This window comes from Macrosteles quadrilineatus, unplaced genomic scaffold, assembly GCF_028750875.1.
Source record: "Macrosteles quadrilineatus isolate MER2022 unplaced genomic scaffold, UCM_ALF_1.0 Scaffold_9__3_contigs__length_116548681, whole genome shotgun sequence".
In the NCBI taxonomy this organism is placed as follows: Eukaryota; Metazoa; Arthropoda; class Insecta; order Hemiptera; family Cicadellidae; genus Macrosteles; species Macrosteles quadrilineatus.
Genome location: NW_026542602.1, coordinates 78282784 through 78300801, shown reverse-complemented (window position 1 = coordinate 78300801; position 18018 = coordinate 78282784). Strand labels below are relative to the sequence as shown.

General features: G+C 34.4%; 1 protein-coding gene across 1 annotated transcript in view; it reads right to left on the bottom strand.

Moving 5' to 3' along the window:
- Positions 1 to 13062, bottom strand: part of LOC129004497 (facilitated trehalose transporter Tret1-like) — a 41141-nt gene extending 28079 nt beyond the window's left edge. The window contains exon 1 of the mRNA XM_054433103.1: positions 13011 to 13062. Coding sequence (XP_054289078.1) covers positions 13011 to 13039 — 29 coding nt within the window. The 5' untranslated portion in view covers positions 13040 to 13062. The remainder of the gene's footprint in view (positions 1 to 13010) is intronic.
- Between the last annotated feature and the right edge of the window lie 4956 nt (positions 13063 to 18018).

Below are 18018 nucleotides of genomic sequence, written 5' to 3'. Positions count from 1 at the left end.
AAAATTTAATGTAGAACACGAAAATGACATTGTCTACTCAAATCCATTTACAGGTAACTAAGAAATAGCTGTATTAAGTTTGAAAACATAGTTATTTTTGAAAAACATAAAATAATTCTTTGGGAAGCTAATTTTTGGACTTGGAACCTTTTATATGCATCATTACACTGCATTTACTTTGTACTTACGCCAAAAAATTTTTGTGACACTGATGACCAGCCACCCTGTATATATATATATATATATATATATATATATATATATATATATATACATAAAAATTTGAACGAGTGGTGTTTTTGGCCTCTGGGGACATCAAAATGAAAAAGTAAATCGGTCCCGGGCCTAAGTCTTACCATGAGACCTACGGTAATAGCTACTTCCCTATAGGGAAATTCGCTAAAATACAGTTTTCAAAATTGTACTGTACAAACTATCGCTAACAGTGTTTGTAGCTCATTGTTACGTAATCCACGATCGATATTATTGTAGACATTATCTAAATCCTATAATCCCGCATATGTAACTGAGGGATACAAATTCTAGACCACTTCTAGATGAGCTAGAGATTTTCGGTGGACGTAGGTCTAGTGCCCAAACCCCCGAAAAAAATCCAAAAAGTCGCATTTACAAATTTCAACCCCCCCCCCCCCCGAAATTTCGAATTCCCCCCCCCATGCTATTCTTAAGGGAAATAACATTGAAAAATACCGACTTTCGTACGCTCATTTGAACCGTTTAGAAACGTGCTAGAGACTTCAAATTTGCGTAGTATTGTGCTATGGGATCTTAAATTACCGGCGGAATTTGCAAAAGTTCTATTTTCAAATTTTAACCCCCCCAAAAATCTAAAATGGCGGACCTCTGAAAAACGAAAAAACACATTTTTTTCAAACGCCTATAGCTTGGAAACAGTAAGAGCTAGAAAAGATTTGAAAGAATCTTACGAACGGGAATTAAATTTTCTACAAAACCCTCTTAGGCGTTTTCCGCACTCCTTCAGCTTCAAAAAACGCCCTACTTTCAAAATTTTGTAAATTTCTTTCACATTTTTACCGGTTTTCGCTATTTTTCATACTTAAATCATTCCTTTTCGCAAATATTATTATTGTTTTGTATTCTCCTTACTTTACTTTAAATTTTACACACTACATGTTTTTTCGTAACTTTACTCCTTGACCCCCATAACTTAATTTTAATGTCAAAATTTGAAAGTTTTTACGAGCCCCATGTTATTCTTATGGAGTCTTACGGAAAGTAACGTTGAAATTTAATGACTTTGTTTTGGTCATCTGAATCGTTTAGAAACGTGCTAGAGACTTGTAATTTGGTAGTATTGTAGAATGGGATCCTAAGTTAAGGGTGAAATTTACAAAAGTCCCATTTTAAAATTTTAACCTCCCCAAAAATCCAAAATGGCGGACATCTAACAACGATAAAACACGGTTTTTTTAACGGCTATAACTAACAAGCAATAGGAGCTAGCCATGATTTGAATGAATTTTCATGGTGAGGAATTAAATTTTCTACAAAACTCTTACAAGCGTTTTCCGAATATCTCACTCCAAAAAACGTCCTACTTTAAAAAATTGGTAATTTTTTCAAATTATTAATGGTTTTCGCTACTTTTCCCAACATAAGAAAATAATTTTTGCAAATATTATTAATGCTTTGTATTTTGCTTGGTTTAATTCCGATTTTACTCATACATGTTTGTTCGTAACTTTACTCCTTGACCCCCAAAACTTATGTTTAATGTCAAAATTTAAAAGGTTTCACCAGTTTTACGAGGTAATAATAGACTCTTTACCTTTTCTATATGCACAAGGTTATTAAAAATATACAATTTTTACTGTATTAGAGCTAACACCAAGGTATGAGTATAATAAGGACCAATTTAAAATCCCCCCTCCAAATCCCCCTTATATCTATCCTACAGCCACCACAGATTCATCCGTCTAAATCACGTTTACCCACTTCTAGATTAGCTGGAGATCTGTGTTTTTTCCCAATATTGTAGGTGTTGTGCCCTTTTCGAAAAGTTACATTTTACAATACATTTTAATTCAAACCCCCCTATTTAATAAACTCATATATTAAAAGAATTTAGAATTTTTTCATACGTACCCCCCTCAACAAATAATAATCTCCCTACCCTTACAGTTCTTGAACCACTGCCTTTCATCGGGACAATGGACTTCAAATCTTTCACAGTTACTATGTAGTCTTTGTTTTGAAACCAATGAATAATTTGGAAATGTGTTTTCTAGATTAGGTGGAAATCTGAAATTTGACACGATTTTAGGTAATGTGCCCATGACGAAAAGTTACATTTTACAATACATTTTAATTCAAACCCCCCTATTTAATAAACTCCTATATTAAAAGAATTTAGAATTATTTTATACGAACCCCCCTCAACAAATAATAATCTCCCTACCCTTACAGTTCTTGAACCACTGCCTTTCATCGGGACAATGGACTTCAAATCTTTCACAGTTACTATGTAGTCTTTGTTTTGAAACCAATGAATAATTTGGAAATGTGTTTTCTAGATTAGGTGGAAATCTGAAATTTGACACGATTTTAGGTAATGTGCCCATGACGAAAAGTTACATTTTACAAATACAACCCCCTCCCACACCCAAAATATTAAATCCTCCCCCCCAATGTTATTCTTACAGGTGCATAAGTCTAAATCACTTTTATCCATTTCTAGATTAACTGGATGTCTCAAATTTGGCACGACTGTAGGTCTTGCGCCTTGTCCCCCGTGGCTCATTTGTACTTACCCCCAAACAAAAAAGGGGGCCTGGGGCTCGAGGACTCGAGCCAAAGGCGAGTCTAAGTCTATAATGTTAACCACGTCCTTATGTGATAATGGATTTAAAACATCGATAGAATAATAGTCTACATAAACCCAGTCGAAGGTAGAAAACACATATACAACCCATACACAGAACAGAATAGTAGTAAAATATAAATTCAAACAAAATCCCTTAAAACAATACGCTTTTGTATTTCCTTAAGAAATTAATAATCCAGAAAATTGTCAATTTTTGTCTACTATGCAGATATAGCTGTAACCTGAAGTTTAAATATCTAAAATGAAATCAAGATTAACAGAACATAACTATCCACGATACGAAATGCTTTGTCGCGAGATAGACTATTAGTAATGTCACGATTTCAAGCAAACTGATACATTGAAGTGTATTCGGATTTTAACTATAAGGCATGACGTTTATTTAAACTGAAAAACTTAAAGAATCCCCAGGTACAAATGTGTATTAATTTGAGTTGCTTGGATCTTATTTCATGTTGATCCAAGTCATATCGCAACTACATTGCAATTAAACGTACTTTCAGAACTTAACCTCCTACGATTAATTAACGAGTACGAATAATCTTGATAGGCGAGTGTTAATAGTGCTCATCTTAATTTTTAAGGGTAGCAGCTGATCGGTTCCGATAACGATCGATTCTGGAACCAGAATCTGTTTGCAGTGATGTTTTCAAACAAAAAGTTGAAATTAGTCAGTGACAAAACCATAGTTTATGGGCTGCTCCTTTACAAATTACTGACGTGTCATCGGCAAACACCAAAATATAAACTGGAAACAATCGAATAATTTACAATTATCCGACCTGGACTGGTTGTAAAGAACGACGCCTCAAAGTCTACATGTTTCCTATTCATTAGTCCGAGTGTGCCCTGCGGTACTCCATGTTACAAATGCACAGTGGCATGGACAGCGGTTTTCACTTGAATTGAAACCGGTACAACGAGCGATCGCTTTCTACAGAGGTTCGAGTCCGGGGTCCCTCTGTCCACTGTACTTGAAACTTGGGACTTATAAACTTTTTCTACTTCTTCCTATTGTCATATTGTCCAGTAACATAGTAATAGCATCGTTCAGTACATACTAACTCGGCGTAAAGGTTATCCTGAGAAAAGCGTTAAAATAACATGAAATCAGAATGGAACTGTGATCTAAGTTCTGTCTGAGACCTGCATCTAGCACATAGCACATTATATTTCATGATATTCTATGTCATGAAATGTTGTGGATATGGTGGTGTATGCTAATACTTCTAGAACATTTTGGTGTGAACGTTGGAGCAAGTATTCGTCAAATGTTCATTTTCATCTCTTAATTTTGATATTTTAGAATGGTAACTCGTTTGGTTCACAATTTTAACTTTAATGTTACGGTTGTATGTAAATAAGTTTTTTTACAAATTATTTCAACCCTCAAAAGACACCTTCAGGCAAGAATTTCTCAGGAAAATTTAAATCATCAAATCAGATACTGTACATCATTTCTTTTCTAAACATTTTCTACGACAACATCGATCGTTTAAATTATTTTGCCATGAAAACCCCTTAGAAATAACCCTTTTTAAAACGCCCACTTAATAGACGCAACCTTAATTATCTTTTGCATCCATATGATTACCGATTACTATATAATTGAGGTAAACACCAACTCCGTTCCCCAGCTGTTATTATCAACAGCTGATTTAATACAATCAGCTGATCATATGTGTCAGCAGCGAAAGTGGCGCATGCTCGCCTTTGACATTTGCTCGGTGCAAGAAACGAACCGGCTTTGGTAAAAATAACTACATTGCGGTAGGATTATGCAAAGGCAAACTGTTGGTTTCTTTGGCTCACCATTTCTTTGAATTAAATATTACGCAGAAAACGTTGTATTAGGTATGATAACTGCGAACCGGACGAAACAGTATTTGGCACAAACGGTGCAGCAATACTGTAGCCATTTTATCGAGAACTGCTGTAGCATGAACTAAAATTGCCCCCTTGGATCAGTCGATAAAGAATAAAGTGTGTTTATACTGTATTAAATATTTACTCGGAGTTCTGTCTTTTCACAAAATATTAAAAATTAATTTATATGTTGTCTGATTAATTATCCAGTTTGCTTGAGATATTTGGTTAGCTAATAGGTAACCTGTAATAGTGAGTACACTGTAACCTCCTATTGTTTTAGCATTGATGTTAAATACTCCACAGAAATGTATATTTAATGGTTTTACGTGATAATATAGTTACATTTTACTTTGAAGTTTTATGATGAACTAGTGTCCCCGTTGCTCGAAATCGAGCAATTGCTAAGTATTACAGGCGTTATTTTAAACGAATAGATCAAGAATACAGTGCGATTGCTTGCTTGTTTTTCCTAATGTAAAACTACGTTGAAAATAGACAATAATACTTTGAAGATAGCTATAGTCGACAATTGTAGCAAGTGAACTATCAGTTGGTCATAAAACTAAAAGACCCAAGCAAAACAGTTGCGCGTTGAAAGTTTTAAACGACTTAACCACTCATAACTCCATTACGAAATAAACATAAGACACCACATACCTCCTTATCTGCACCTTGACCATTTCACTAACCGGTTTTACATTATTTTCAACACAAGAAATATTACAAGCACCGCATGAAGCACATAAACATCTAGGTATCCTTCACTACCACAACCTCTACTACAGCATACCTAGTACAAACATGGTTGTGATAGCGATGATAACGATACTGATAAGAATATCTAGGGGAGTCTATGGTTGGACTTTGTAGGCTACAACAGCTGTTTGATAAGAAGTTGAAAAAATGTGATTAAAATAATCATATAAATCTTCAAATATTGAAAAAGTGTCAGGAAACGATTTTCCTAACTTATAAAACAAAAACACATGTTTAATGTGTGAAATTCAAATTTGAGCACATCTACTTCATAATCATTGGATTTTCACATTGATATTACATCATTTTCTGCACTTAATCGAAAATGATTAAATTAAAGGAAATATAATGTGGAAAACGTTTGGAGGCCCACGAACCTGAGTTATTGGGCTTAGATTATTTATTTTTCTCACTGGAAATAATAATCGTAATAACTAACATATAAATAGTAAGCAACAGATAAAAGACAAGTGTTTTGAAGTATATTTTTTCTCTTTTACTTTGATTCAGAGTTAAATACACTTTATATTAAAAGCAACACATTGTCATATTCGGAAATCTTCTAGTGACAGTAAGTTGTCTTAGCTGTCATATGAAATAACCGTAATAATAGGCTGGTCCAGTAGTCAGTCTGCACAAGAGGATTCGGAGTCAACTACTGACAATCGCCAATCACTTTTCCCCTCCTGATTATACCGTGGTCTGGTAACTAAAAGCCTAAAATTGAGTCGCAGCGTTCCTTACGCTTAATCCTTAATCCAGTTAGTCCACGTATCTAGAAAAAATTATGAACTCTAAATTAAGGAGAACATTTCACCGAACTCCCATACTAAAAACCGACAGATAAACCGAAACATACAACATAACACTCTCACATACATACCGAATGCCGTTAGAAAATATTAAGTGAATACACAATAATGTTTTAATCAGTAATGGTCCTGTGCTTGGTAAAGGTTCGAGACTGAGATATACAATGGTTAGTAAACAAGTAACCATTACATGAATAAAAGAGTAGACAATGTTTGTCTGCCTTTAATCAGTGATAAACTATGTGATATGTGTGATATAACAATGGTATAAAAGTAGCCTTAAACCTCTTGTAATCATTAGATACGTAATTTAGACAATTTCCACTTCGATGAAATATATAAATAGCACATTCTCTGGTGCAAAAAGTTTAAACTATTCGATTATTTACACAGGTAAATTGCAGGTCTATTACGAGCCATTACTCTGAAATTCTATTTCGCAAGATTACACAATCAACTACAGACATTTAATTGTAGCTTACGTGCTTTCACGAGAGTTTTATAGATGAAAAAAGTAATTTTCTATTGAAACATCGCTTTTAACATTCATCATATCAAATGCATTAAAATGTTTACATGAGAATTGTCTCTTAAACATAATATTGACTAAGACAGTTTAACAGGACGTTTTAGTTTTAGTAAATTTCTCAATGGAGAAGTAGCAATTGCAACATTACCGTGTAGTTAGCAAATGCTTCGTCAGTTCAGAGTTTAACGTTGTTAATAAACATGAGAGTTCAGACAACACTTGTCAAGTTTGTACTCCAGTCATCTTCACACCTTTAGCATTGTTGAAGCTCTCACAGACTAATAGTATTTTGACGATAACATGGAACAAGTATTTTTAATGATTATTGTATCGCTGTATGTAAAATGCGTAATTATAATAGTTAGTTGTCATCACTCTGTATTCGAAAATAGCCCATTTCCTTACAGCTGAGATCTTCGAAAATCGTCAATTTCCAATTTCCATACTCCAAAAACAAATAGTGCTCAGCTGACTTTCCTGACATAAACATTACTTTCGCTACACAAACAATACTTTGCCTGACGTCAAACAAATTCTTTTATTTGTTTTCTGTGGTAGTTTTTTGATGGCCAATCAGCATAATTTTACACTAAAATTAATTGTATTGTGTTTACTTTACAAAAATGAATAGATTATGCAATATCGGATATTCTTTTATTAAGAAGTAGTTTTTTCATCGTTAAAAAGTATCATTCAATACTCGTCACGAAAAACATACTATTACATCAGATAAGTATGGATAGTTGTTTACTGACATTGTAAAGCTACAGTTGTTAAAAAAATCACACTCGCTAAAGCTTCTACTGATTAAAATTGCTGTTAAAATTAAAATACCTGTTTTCGAGTTTATTTATTAAATAGGTTTTGACTTTAATGTTTTAAGAAACAGACAAATGCTTTTTTGTTAAAATCTGCATTAATTGTAAATTTTTTCCTACTTCGTTTTACTTTTACAGTAATACTTTTTATCATAGAGTTATTTTATTCAAACGAATTAAACGTATGTTTGGCAGTGTGGATTTGAGGAAAAATTATGGCGAAGGAAAATTATATTAACGCTAATCTGCTTTTGGTTTTACGTCTTTGGTTGTTTCATTATACTAGAGAATCCAGCGGGAAAATAATCTTGCATTTAAATGAACAATTTCATAAAGAGAGAAAAACAGATTCAAGAAACAACAAAATAATGTTACTTTCTTCGGTGACGTAATTTGTTTATGTTTATGATCCATACAGTTTCTGTATATCCGTGATAGTAGGCAGTCTGAAGTGAGGTGAAAACAAACTCAGTTCAAGCCAAAAAAAAATCAGTGTTTTGTAAAAAATCAACTAGTTCATAACATCACCACAAAAAAAAACCCACAGATTTAACTTGGTTTATCCTAAAAAAAATATATATTTCAAACAAATCAAGAACTAAACTTGCGCCTTTACCTTATAAGCAAATCGACGACAGCAGTTTACGCATTATCTGAGAAAATAACTTGGTAGGTAATGTTGAATTTTACGTTTTTGAAAGTTCTTCCTTTACCATTAAGTGCATACGACGCTTCAATTCACTAAATTATATATGAACTTGCTGGCTCAATATGCACTGTGTATCGTCAGCTGTTTCTCTTATAGTAGACAAGCAGCTGATAGACTGGTCAGGTCAGTATAATCGCCGGATGGACCAACTAGCCTTTCGCAGTTTGTCCTCATAGAAGCTCAGCCCACTTAGGCCCGAGGACATGCCTACGATGAGGGGAGGTTGGCAAATAATGTCTCGGGATGGAGGAAAACATTTAACAGCAGAATAAAAATAGCAGACCATGGTGTTAGTTCAGGGATTGGTCTGTATTCTTGGACAAGTTTGGCTAACGAATCTTTATTGTGGAATAAGCTGATGGAAGGTGATTTAATTTGACGAAATTGTATTAAAAAGTCATTTAGAAAAGTGAACAAGAGTTATGACAGTTCGATGTACTGGCTTGCTCTCTCATCCAAATCCCAAAGTATCCATGAACTTTTGAGAAAACTACAAGTTACCCCATAAACAATATACTTAAAAATGTTCATGACGAGTAACCTTGCGCAAAACTATCCATTATTTCATAAATTGCCCTTTTAAGGTCGTAATTCCTTTCTAAAGGGAACTTTCCATGTACCTAATGTTAAAAATACCTCAGCTGTACTTATTTGTTTGTTATTCTTTCAATTCATTACCTTATTAAAATCAGGCGTGATTATTTGTTTGTATTACTTTCTTCCGTTTTGTTTATTTCAGCTTAACTTTTAATAAAACCAATCAATAGTTATTATTACTTAGGAAGTCAAACGGGGTGAAGCCCGTGGGTAACAGTTAGTTTCCTTAAATTATAATCAAGATTCCGTCACACCTTGGACTAACTTAAACTTTGTTGGTGTACGCAACTCCTAATTCCTTTACATTTAACATTGTAGGTATTCGCGTCATAGCTAAGCTTGTCTATTATTGTGAAGTGATTATAAACGGGTTAATTGGTGGATTAGATAACTTACTACCTGACCGGTCGACCGTCATCAGGGGTAGAATTGAACTTTCCACACAAGCAGTGGAACTGTGGAATAACTTTCGCACTGAGGTGGGCAGGTGTTACAATTGGAGGCTGAAACTGGGGATGGTCATCATGTTATGTTACCGTAGAATCGCATAGTTAATGATTACACTTTGGTAGTTCTTCCGAACGGATTACCAAGTCATCATGTAATCGACAGTTGTACTTCAATAGCTTAGCTCATAGGAATTAAATTTTGAAATGATTAGCTTCTTTTGTTTTGGTGGCTTGGCTTTAGACAAAAGGTTCGAACGTGACCTCAGTAGTCTTCTAGACTTGGTATGTATGAATAAAAAAAAAACTTACACTATTTTGCCTAATAAATTGTAATGTACCTACTCGCATTTCATTACACCTTACAAAGTGTTTTAATATCACTTTCTTGCAATTGCACAAATTCAGTTGTAGGCTGACACAAAATAAAGATTACACTCGTCTTAGTCATTTTCTGTGGTGCTCACTATATTTAGGCGGTTTTCGGGGAAGAAGACTGTCCCCTCGACTTGAACCTTATCTATAAAATAATATCTCAGCAACTGTTAAAGCAACATACATAATGAAAAAAATACCAAAAGCAGCAACAAAATACACAAGAGTAGTGGATGAACTTTCTCTCAAACCGCCAACATGGTGAACGAAGTATAAGCTCACATAGCAGCAAGTTATCTAGTCCAAAAGCTAAAGAAGGAACGCATTACATAAAGATTTAAAAAATAACATATGAAGCAATAGGCAACAAAATGATATTGGACAAGAAAACATTCTATCTGTGATTGATTTTCAAATATTTGGTTTTACATTAAGGTACCTTTATCAGTTAAAAAAAGTAACCTTCGTCAACGTGTTAAAGTTTCGGCGAGCTGCCATTGTCAAACACTTCTTTACAGGAATACGTAGATCCGCTTGAATAGCTTCGTTCTCACAACACATTACGCGACAAACAACATTTACAAATGACACGTCACACGTACAACATAAAAAATAAATACTTTTAGTTTGATATGCCTATCACGAATATACAACATTGCCGGTACACGAGCGGGAACAGACTGTTTGTCGCATAATGTGTTGTGAGAACGAAGCTATTCAAGCGGATCTACATATTCCTGTAATGAAGTGTTTGACACAGCTCGCCGAAACATGTGACACTTTGACGAAGGTTACTTTTGGAACTGATAAAGGAAATATAAAACCAAATATTTTATATATTAAAGTTCCGGGGCTACAACTATGAAGATCGATTTTAGTTATTTTACAACTTCAATAAGCCAACATAAGCAGTCATATAACCTGTCAACAGATGTTAACGGGCAATGTTCAATGCCATTGACATAACAATGACATAACTCAAACAAAGCAGTGGCAAAGCAGCTGTTATTGTGTAAATGATTCAGATTGGGTACATTAACTAGGTCGTGTAATGAAGCTAACACCTTTAAAATGTAATTTGTACAGACTTTTAATTCTATATTAATCAAGTTAGGTAGCTAACGCAAGTCCTAATTATTGAACCGTTTTAGTGAATAGAGAATATTTAGAGACATACTGTACTTTTATAAAAATTGATTGTGCAAAAATTTAAATTTATATTAATTTAAATTTTATTGTGTGTTTTTATTGTGCAAGGTATGTACTACAATACACAATACCACAATGTATACTCAATTCTTAGATCAGTGTAGGGCATGAAGAATATTGAGAAACATACTTTAATAAAAATGGAAAAATATGACATAAAATATAAATATGACAGGTACCAGAAGGGGTGCACATTTTATAAATGTAGCATAAACTAAACCAAAGAATTACGTATTACATTGAAAAGTGCAATACTATAATATTCAGTTTACTAACTATGTTATGTTACGTTTCTTCGGAGTGGTTTTGTCAAGAAGATGCACGTACCCCTGAGTCCGAAGTCAACCGGTGTTCCGGTATTATGAATGCCACTTCCAGTAAACTATAAAAAGTACAGTATCGTATTTCAAGTTGTGTGATCCTACAAGTTTTCTTTTTTCTAGCCTAATCACCGAGGATGCAATCTGCAACTTTGCAGTACGTGAATTTCCTCAGATACAAGGGGAAAGTTAGTCTATTGTCTGTGAATTCATATAACAACGCGGTTGACAATGTAGAAATGAAAAGGGGTTTCATAATCATGATACCGGCAGCGAAATCCTACGTTTAAAGATGTGTCCCAGTAAAACTAATCAACAAAAAGTCTACTAACCCTACAGAGTAAGACTGAGTTTTGATTTTCCTTGTGTATCATGTTGAACAGATAATATAATGGTCTACACACTTTTAGTGTGAGTGCTTACGTTTAACCGGTTTTATTTTGCACTGTATTTAAAAATAACACAATAAATTATTTGATACGAACATTGTATATTTTTAGATGTTGTTTTTAACATTTAAGTAGTCTTACATGCAATACAAATACCATACACAGAACAAGGGTTAATCTAAACACAGTATTTAATTTCTTCCCTCCTATGACGTCAATAACGCTTGAGAACATAACTTACCGTTAATATAGAAATCGACAGTTGGTTAAGATTTTGCACTGCACCAAACTACCATATGTTAACAATTGACAATGTAAAAACCATATGATTACTGATGTTTTGAATATTCTAAACACAAACATTTTCATGGAAGTAGTGTTTTGAATTTCGTAAATTTTTATAAACTACCAAGATGAAGAAATATTTTGCTGGTGTCATATTGTGCGTGCTTTTGTACTTATTTGTTGTTTACTCAGTCATGTACTCTATTCTTTACATGATTGATATGATTTGATGTGGTGTTACCGAACTGGGATCGTTTGACTGCATTTTGGGTATGCTTATTTAGAAGTTACATTTTAACAAATAATACAAAAATGTGAACAATCTATTAGCTGTAACTGAAGTGGACGTTAGGTTCAGTTTGAACCCGAATTATGTAATTTTTTACGTCTACATTAATTTAATAAACTAATTTTACAAAAACCCATGCAATGTGTGTATCTTTAATTTTTGAATAATTTTGAAAATGTTAAATGAATGAATGATATTTTGTTGTGTCGATATACAATGAACCATACAAATTATCTTACGCAGCTGTTGTTTTAAACGATAGAAAAAGTAATTCACTTAAAATATGCGATTGGCAAAAACAAATAATACATCGCACCTCTCATGTTTCTGTTTTAACAGATTCACTGGGTTATTATGGCGAGTTACTTACTTTAGTTTGATTAGAACTATTAACTATGCTAGTTAAACATAATGATTGTTAGTTTGCAAAACTTTGCCCAACCTCCATTTGGTACCGGTGAGGTACATATCAAATGTGCCTGTAGCAGGCTTTTGAAATGAGAAATGATCAACGACACGAAGAAGTAAAATATATCCCTATATCCGTAACAGAACGAAGCTCATTTCGGTATATGACATACTAATGATGTATTTAAGACAAACGAATTATATAACTGTAACTGTACTGCAAAACTAGACTTGCCAAATACAGTTTGACACAAGTTGTTGTTAGGCCTAATCGACAGGAACGTTGTAAAATATTTCACGCCAATTAAAGTAATGTGAAGCAATTAAGCATACCTGTTAGTGCAGTCCTGTTGTAAGTCCATGTTGTTCTGGAGGCCAGCGCAGCATAGACTGAACTGTTGAGGTGAGAATTGAGATCAGCTGTGAAAGGCACTACTACCACCACCACTAAACAGCTGACCGGCCCTTCCACCATGGACCGGCCGGCGGCGACATAACCTCAAAACTCACCTGACCTGACCCTACCACTAATCCATGTGAACTTTGCCGGGTTTTGGGCTCACCGGTATGTGGAATGTATATTATCATGAATCAAGTATTTTTTATTCATGGTCGCCCACGAAGGGGGGGGCATTGTCCCCTGAAAAACATTGGCGTATACTTGACTCTTTTTAATAGATTAAATTGTGTAAATCTTTTCAAGAATACAATGCAATGGTCTTGCATTGAAATAATAGTCGTGGAAATTTACTTACTAACCAAGCCAAGTAAGCAGGGAAAATAGCTGCAATTAACACAGTACAATCTTTTCGCAGCACACCATATAAGTTTGCGAAAGCTTCATCCAGTCTATGACTTTGATTCACTATTCACTATACCGGGTGTACAGCTGACCTCTTTCCCCGTCGTCTATTTTTTTCACACATAAATAGTTCAAAACCGATAAACAAACCGACAAGGGTCCTTCTTGTTGATTTTAGCCAAATGAACAAAGTTGGCAGCACTGGCACCCCCTCCCCCAAGGACATAATACAAAATCAGCTGATTCAAAGTCAGCTGCATAAAAGGGGCCTAGATTCCACCCAACGCGACGATTTCACCCAACCGAAAACGTCGATGATGAAAGAGGATAGTTATCGCAAATGGGAGACGCACAGGAAACTGTAAACGTTTGAATTGAAAGGGCATATCAGTAGGGGATTTTTGGAATACGTGGCAAAAGAACTTCTTATTACTTAAATTTGCCATTGGTGTGCAGAACCCCTTTATAAACTAAAATGGGCTCAGAAATAAGCACACAAAATAAATTTTAAATTTGAAAAAAATGCTGATTGCTGGTGACGAAATAACAAAAAATATAAATAACAGAAAATGTTCATTACATATTTTTTGTCTAGTTTTCGACCACTGGACGACCTCTAGTATGCCTATAAACAAATTTGTTCTCCATAAGGATAACATGGAAACTTTAAAGTCAAATGGAGCAGAGCCCTACGGAGTTTTTCAAAATTTTATTTCACAGAAACTTTTTCGGGGGTGTATAGAACTAGAACAACTCAAAGTTTCGTTACGATCGGTTAGCCGGTTTGGTAACGCATAAAGGACAAACAAACGACAAACATACATTGGATTATATAATATATATAATAGTATATTTCGTACCTAGGGCCGAAAATGAGGTTTTGCAGGCTCGAGATAGTTTTTAAGTTAGAGACGAAGTCGATCGAGAGCTGTAAAATCATTTCGGTCCGTGGTACGAACGCTATTTTGCACCACAATATACCCTCACTATTCACCACAATAAGAATGTACACAAACAGTCAACACAACTACAACTTTAAGGTTATGTGAAGAAATCACTGAGGAATCAGCAAAAATAATAATAAATAGTTGCTAGGCAATGGTGATACTGAATGTGTATTTAATATGCATTCATGTTTTAAGAAAGTAAGCGGACAGCTGAGTTTGCGGCCCAAGGGATGTAAAAACCTGCTCAGTCCCCACATGACGATGACAGCTGGCATGGCCAGCAAAAAGTAACTTTCAGCCACCAATTACGTGTGTAAAACAGCTAAAACATCATAGTGTGGTGAAAAATATATTATAACTAGCTGTACCCGCGGGCTTTGCCCCGTTTAACTTCATATGTGAGCTCGTTCGCATGGCTCAATCACGTCCTGGTTGAAGTTCGTTCGCTACGCTCACTCACCTTTAGGTTGGAGCTCGTTCGCTGCGCTCACACGTCCTGGTTGAAGTTCATTCGCTACGCTCACTCACCTTTACGGTTGGAGCTCGTTCGCTGCGCTCACTTGCCTTCAGGTTAGCTCGTTCGCTACGCTAACTCGCCTCCGGGTTGAAGTTCGTTCGCTGCGCTCACTCACCTTTTGGTTGCAAATTAGCTGTTGTCATAAATTTAAAAAAAAATAATAGTGCTGCACTCTGTTGGTAATCCTAGTAACTTTAATGCTATTGAACCTCACAGAACAGAACCAACTTGTTTAATTGAAACAGCTGTTATGATTCATTAATTCCATTTAAATATGAGTACTCATTAGGTTAACATGGGAAACTCCAAAGCCACTGGGGCGGAGCCCGAGAGTCCGATCAGAATAAAAACCACTCAGTTTTCCTATTTAATGCCTAAAGAATCAGTGTACCAAATTTCAGCCTTCTAGGTAAGTGGGAAGTGGGAGAATTAGTGATGAGTGAGTCAGTCAGTGAGGGCTTTGCCTTTTATACAGGGTGTCCCGGAACTCTCTACCAATATTTTAGGGCACTGTTCCTGGGTAAGAAACATATCTAAATATCATATTTAAATTGTCCGGAAGTCCTTATTTACTCAGATAGCCGCCATTTTGTTTTTTTCACTTATTAATTTTTTTCTGAAGATTGGTTAAACATACGAAGTTGAAACTTTGCACAAACATTTATGACAACTAGACAAAGCTACAAAAAAATTATGACGATTTTTCAAATTCATAAAACAAAATGGCGGCTGTTTAAAATTTTGTTTCTTAAATTACTCAAAAACCGTTGATTTTAAAAAAATTTTACGAGAATAACTTTTTTAAGGCAATTTTATTACAAATCGATCGACACCTTAATCTTTAAGATCGGACGAGTATTAACTGAGATATGGCAGTTTTAGTGATATGTAGTGATATTAGTATCACTAAAACTGCCATATCTCAGTTAATACTCGTCCGATATTAAAGATTTATTCGTCGATCGATTTGTAATAAAATTGCCTTAAAAAAGTTATTCTTGTAAAACTTTTGTGAAATCAACGGTTTTCGAGTAATTTAAGAAAAAACATTTTAAACAGCCGCCATTTTGTTTTATGAATTTGAAAAATCGTCATAATTTTTTTGTAGCTTTGTCTAGTTGTCATAAATGTTTGTGCAAAGTTTCAACTTCGTATGTTTAACCAATCTTCAGAAAAAAATTAATAAGTGAAAAAAACAAAATGGCGGCTATCTGAGTAAATAAGGACTTCCGGACAATTTAAATATGATATTTAGATATGTTTCTTACCCAGGAACAGTGCCCTAAAATATTGGTAGAGAGTTCCGGGACACCCTGTATATATATATACTGTATTGGTTTGGTATACAGTCAATGGTGGTGATATTGTTTTGGTGTCGGTAAGGCAGTGCACTGCAGTTAGTTCTCAATGACGTGTACAGAGTGCCTCCAGCTCTCTTTGATAAACCTTATCATAGGTCTGATTTATCTATCGGCGGTAAGAAGTGAATATTGATCTTGCTTATTTGTGTAATGTGGACCTTGAAATAACGTTTCAGTAAAACATTGAGTCTAAATCAATACTAATTTTAACGGAATAGTCAAAAATTAAATTTTAATAAACAGTACCAACAAACTTTCACAATGCTTTCTCCCTTTGGCGTCGGAAAGCGGTGGGAGTAAATACTATGCTATTTTATTGGTAAAACAAAGAAAATTGCGTTAAAAATACGTTAAAAAACGTTTCATACGTTAAAACTGTAAACGTAAAATTTACAGCATTTGGGATTTGGGATTGTACCATTTTGTGTTAAAAGGACCACATTATACAGTATTAAGTTACATTTTATTCTAAATAGGTAAAACCTTTTTTTAATCCGATTTTCCATTATTTTATGGGAACTATACCATTAAAATCAAATTTACAAAAAAAACCTGGAAATACCATAAAATTAGTAGAGTTTAGTTTAACTAGCATGTAAACGTATTTGAGATAGAAAAAACTAATAATTGGTCTGATTATGTCAACAGTTGAATGCATAGGTACTTAGCTCTGATGCTCCTGCACAGCACAGATGGTCCAACATAAACGGGTTAAAAATGTATCAACCCATAAGCATTGTTACATCTGCGAACAATTACAACCTCTCAAGGCATTTCAAAATCAAATTATTCCAGCAGATAACGTATGTCTCTATTAGTTTTAACTTAGATAAAACATACTCTTTTAGTAGATTTATCATTGATATGGAACAGCTGAAGCCAATTTTATTGCTACTGTAGTTCCATCCGGTGCATTGTAAAGGTCGGGGTTTGTTTCCAATTTGTTTCTTGTTATTTCAGTCATTGAGTCATTTAAAACCTCGTTTAACCAAATAAAACTATATAATCATTAACAATAACTCATGCCCTAGTTACATAACTAAACAGTAAAGCACAACTCATAAAATTAACCCTTCAATAATAGAAACAAAATTTCGTTAACACCGGATATGAACTAGACACGAAAAACGAGCTTCAAAATTTACAATGGGATGAGAAGTCCTAAGTTTTAATTTTGGTGTTCATGTAATAGGGCTGCTGTTATATTCAATTATAGCAGTTAATAAAGCACAACTGAGCTACTGAGCACCCTGAAAAAAATAATAATTATTTCAGGGTGTTCAGTTGACTACTATAATTTAATTTCTCTATTAGTGTACAGCCGCTATAACTCTTCATAAAGTTTCTAGGCCCAGTTTAAAACTCTTAAATCAAATATGTTATTTCTCCCTTGTCAAATTAGCCCATTGTCGTATTACTGTGATATACTAACTTCAATATTATTAATTCTATAATATTGTGGTATAATTACCTCGTCAAGTAATCCAAATGATGTGATGTTAGGCTAAAAACCTACATGTTTCGCCGTTAATACGGCATCGTCAGAGTACAAACACAGTAAGACATTGCTGTCACACGCATACAATAAATAAATAACACGAAACGAATTACGAACATAACATTTAGATATGCCTATCACACGACGCGGACGGTCCCGGCGCAGGTAGTAATCCAGGGGCCATCAACATGGAATTTAATTATTAATTCCTAAACG